General features: G+C 29.3%; 1 protein-coding gene across 18 annotated transcripts in view; it reads right to left on the bottom strand.

Annotated features, from left to right (window-relative positions):
- The window catches only part of LOC106789116 (sodium channel protein para), a 58397-nt gene that overhangs the window by 2314 nt on the left and 51970 nt on the right, over positions 1-4113 (bottom strand). For all 18 annotated transcript variants that reach the window (XM_014753023.1, XM_014753018.1, XM_014753030.1 and 15 more), the window contains 4 exons: positions 2869-2991; positions 2523-2717; positions 2174-2419; positions 1800-2070 (listed from right to left, as the gene is read on the bottom strand). In XM_014753023.1, the coding sequence (XP_014608509.1) occupies positions 1800-2070; positions 2174-2419; positions 2523-2717; positions 2869-2991 (835 nt within the window). The remainder of the gene's footprint in view (positions 1-1799; positions 2071-2173; positions 2420-2522; positions 2718-2868; positions 2992-4113) is intronic.

Genomic DNA, 4113 nt, shown 5'->3' on the forward strand with positions numbered 1-4113 from the left:
TATTATTGATGGAAAGAGATAAATGTAAAAAAGATATAAAAATAAATTATTTGGAAGATCGGTTTAAGGCAAAAGGTATCACGAATAATTCATGATAATAGTTCTAATTAATTCGTAAACTTTCCGTGCACTTGTTGATCTATAGTAATTAAAAAAGAAAAAAAAAGATTCGGTATGCCATGCTCTTAAAAAAAATTCTCTACGTAGCTGTCGTGTATCAAAGATCTGATCTATTTGTAAAAGTGTCGATGGAAAATATTCGAATACAATTACTCGTGTATATAAAATTGTTTAAAAACTATGGACGAGAATATATTTGGCTTTTATCCACCATGAAATATGTGATTGATGCTTCTGATTTATTTTTTTTCTTTTTTTGCTTTAAGTATTTTATTATATAAAAGCAAATAAGGTGCATCATGGCTAATTTACATCTCCAGAAAGTAGAAAACATATCAGTGAAAAGAATAAAAAAAGAATCATGCTCTTTCGTATGTTAATTATCGAAATAATAAACCGTAGATGCATACTCGAGCATGTATTAAATTTAAGAATCGTGCAATCATATTCGTCAATAATATTCGATCGAGATAAACTAATGTAAAATTAGTTTTATCTAATTATCTGAGATCTACTGTGCAGTAAAGAAAAATATGATCTATCACCTTATAAGAGAGAAAAGAAAAAAAATGGTGTATTATTTTACGAAATATCGTGACATTCCAAAAATCGAAGTGAAAGAAAATAAAATAAACAGTAGAATAAGAAAAAAACACGATCTCGAAACTAGATCTAAGAGAAATTGTTGTAGAAAAAAGTATCTAAGATCTATTTTTGATACAGACCCCATCTTACCGGTAACATCGATTAAGATTAGTCAAAAAATATAAATTCTTTTTTTGTTCGCACGCGTTCCTTGCTTTTTCTCCCGACGAATGATAATTATCAGAGATATATTTGTATATAAAATTTATTAATTAACACGTTGACTGAGACTAACAAATTAGAAATCATATAATATTCTAAAATTAATATTAAAAAAAAGTGTAACTAATTATTATTATTTTATATATCATTTTTTTTTTGTATCTAAATTTTTCTACACTAATTTTTTAAAACACATAAATAAATGAATAAATGTAATAACTAGGGTCAACGTGTTAATATCTTATGTTTTGTTTGCATCTACTGTGTATACATCATCGTCAGGAGATAAAGAAGTTTGGTGCATTAGCAGCAATTATTGTATACTTGTTCTTTTTTTTTTTTGTTTTTTCAAGGATCGAGGTATATATAAGGTTGTCATAGAAAAGGAATCATGAATAGGATAACATCAAAGTAACGTCAATGTGAGGCGACGTAACTTAATGATATCGATCAGTCGTTGCGACGCAAATGAAACGTACGAATCTGTTGGTTCTTTGAAGTATTCTTAGATATTATTTTTTTTTTATGTCGAAAACAATTTGACGTGCACGTGATAAAGATAGATAGAAATATATAGTTACAGATAGAGAGAGAAAGAGAGAGAAATATATATATATATATATATAATTGTGGTGAAACAAATGTTTTAGCCGTTTGTTACATGCCTATGATGATGCTTGCTATATATAATTTGCTACTACTACTACTGAAAGATAAAGCATTCGTGTATCGATTAATTCGTTTTGTTTATTAACGAATTATTTGAATTGAAATAAAAATGAAACAACCAACAGGATTCTTAGTTTCGTCGTAAATTCTTGACATCGTTTCATCAGAGTCATACGACTGAGTTAATCATTATGTTACGTTACCTAATATTGATAATATAACAACAGTTAAATCAAAGAGGTTCCAGGGCTCCTTGAAATAATGGTAACGTAGGGCGAAAATCTTCATGAGACACTCGCTGGTGAATATCACAATGAATATCATATTGAGATAGTCCAGAACGCTGCTGAATGTGTCGCTCATTTGATAATGGTCCAATGTCATCGTAAGCATGTTAAGCCCGATGAACAACATGATTATCATATCGAACATTTTGTCCGTCACTATTTCGAACACTATCGCTTGCGGTCTCCACTAAAAAATCAAAGATCAAACAAATATATTTAATTGAATAATCTAATGGCTAATTTTGTCATTGGTAATTTTGTTAATGTGCAAAAAAAGTTGATTAACTTACGATTGGACGAGGGATGGCCTTCAATGGTTTCTTGCTTCCCATCTTTTTCATGGCATTGTAATATTTCTTTTGATCCTCCGTCATGAACATCTCGAGTGATCCACCGGCTTTCTTCTTTTGCTCGTTAAAGTTGTCGATGATCACACCAATGAACAGGTTAAGGGTAAAAAATGATCCGAATATGATGAAAAATACGAAATAGAGATACATGTAGATGTTCGTCTCGCGTATCGGTTGTTTGTCGACCTAAAAACAAAAAAAACAAAAATAAGACAAGACAAAGATGAAAAATAAATTCAATGGATCACGCGTGTCGCAAATTGTTGATGCACTGATTATATTTTTGTACCTCTCGCGAATCGATCGCGTCGTTCATGATTTGTATCCATCCTTTGAAGGTAGCCACTTGGAATAGGCACAGGTAAGCTTTACCTACGTGATCGAAATTCATCGGCGAGTTTTCCCACGTGTAATTTTCCGCAATACAAGCGTTACGATCCGGTATTATTTCGTAGCTAAGCGTAGTCTTATTCGTATCGACGCACTGTAATTTAATTTTTAATAAAATTACAATTATTTTAAATATATAATATATTATTTTCGTTTTAATATATAAAATTACATTTTTTTCTTTCTATCACACATATAGCAGATAGAATATAGTTGGAATTAATTTTGTTAAATTTGATTCTTACCTTGAAGTACTTGCCGGCGAACAGCTGCACGCCCATGATGGCGAAAATCAGCCAAAAAATAAGGCAGACCAGCAAGACGTTAAAGATGGATGGAATAGCTTGTACCAAAGCGTTGACGACTACCTGTGAGAATAAGGAAACTATTGAAAAAATATGTTAAACAATTGATATTGTAACTTCGAATCTAGAAATATATAATGTATATGCGCTTCTATATGCGCTATTCTATGATGCGCCAACTATATATGCGTCTCTATATGCGTCTCTAATATTCCTATATGTAATGTATACACTAATATATATATATATATGCGCCTATATGCGCCTACGCGATTTTGTGCGACAGACAGAAAGATAGATAGAAAGAAAAAAAAAAAATAAATAAATAAAAACAAGATAATAGAAATAGATAGATATATTTATATATATATATATATATATATATATATATATATTTATAAATAGAAAGAGTTAGGCGCTTTCTCGTTGTTTCCGAGTATACTCGATCGGCCTCATGCAATTTCATATTGTTTTTTTAATAAAAGTAGCCAATATTTTGTCTTGAAAGAATTTTGATGATTTTTTTTTAAAGACGTTAGATTACAAATAAAATATCAAATAAACGTTTTGTATAATCGTCTAAGATTTCATTTAATTCAATTTTTTATTTTATTCGATTAATTGCATACAAAATAATAAAAATGAAAATATTTAGATAAAATATCTTTGGATCTAATTGCAAGATTTTTTTTTATAATACTTTAATTCAAGAATACTATTTTTTTTTCCGCGAATGGTAATCAATATTAAATAATAAAATTTGAAAAGAATTTGTATACACGATTAATCAGGCCGATCGTCATGAATTTAATGTAAGACGCATTGGATACATCTACATATATACATATATCTATGTATATGTGTAATTATGTATCTTTAGCGGAATTTAGATTACTATACTACTTCTACTATTGTGGTTACAAACTGTTAAGTGTTTCGTATTCGTGTATATAAGTAATATATCGTTAAAGAAAAATAATAATTATTTGACGAAGAAAAGAGAATATAGCACTATGTAAAATAGTATACGAGCTACGAAGATAAAGCATTTTTTTCTTTCTTTTTTTTTTTTTTTTTTTTTTAAATGTACAAATTACGAGTACGTAGAAAAATCGTGCGTGGAAGGTCAGCACGAGAGAGCAAGAAGCGTGTGTGCATCATGCTTAAAGCATTATAGGCTAAGCA

This window comes from Polistes canadensis, unplaced genomic scaffold (assembly GCF_001313835.1).
Source record: "Polistes canadensis isolate GaletaPanama2010 unplaced genomic scaffold, ASM131383v1 scaffold_165, whole genome shotgun sequence".
NCBI lineage: Eukaryota > Metazoa > Arthropoda > Insecta > Hymenoptera > Vespidae > Polistes > Polistes canadensis.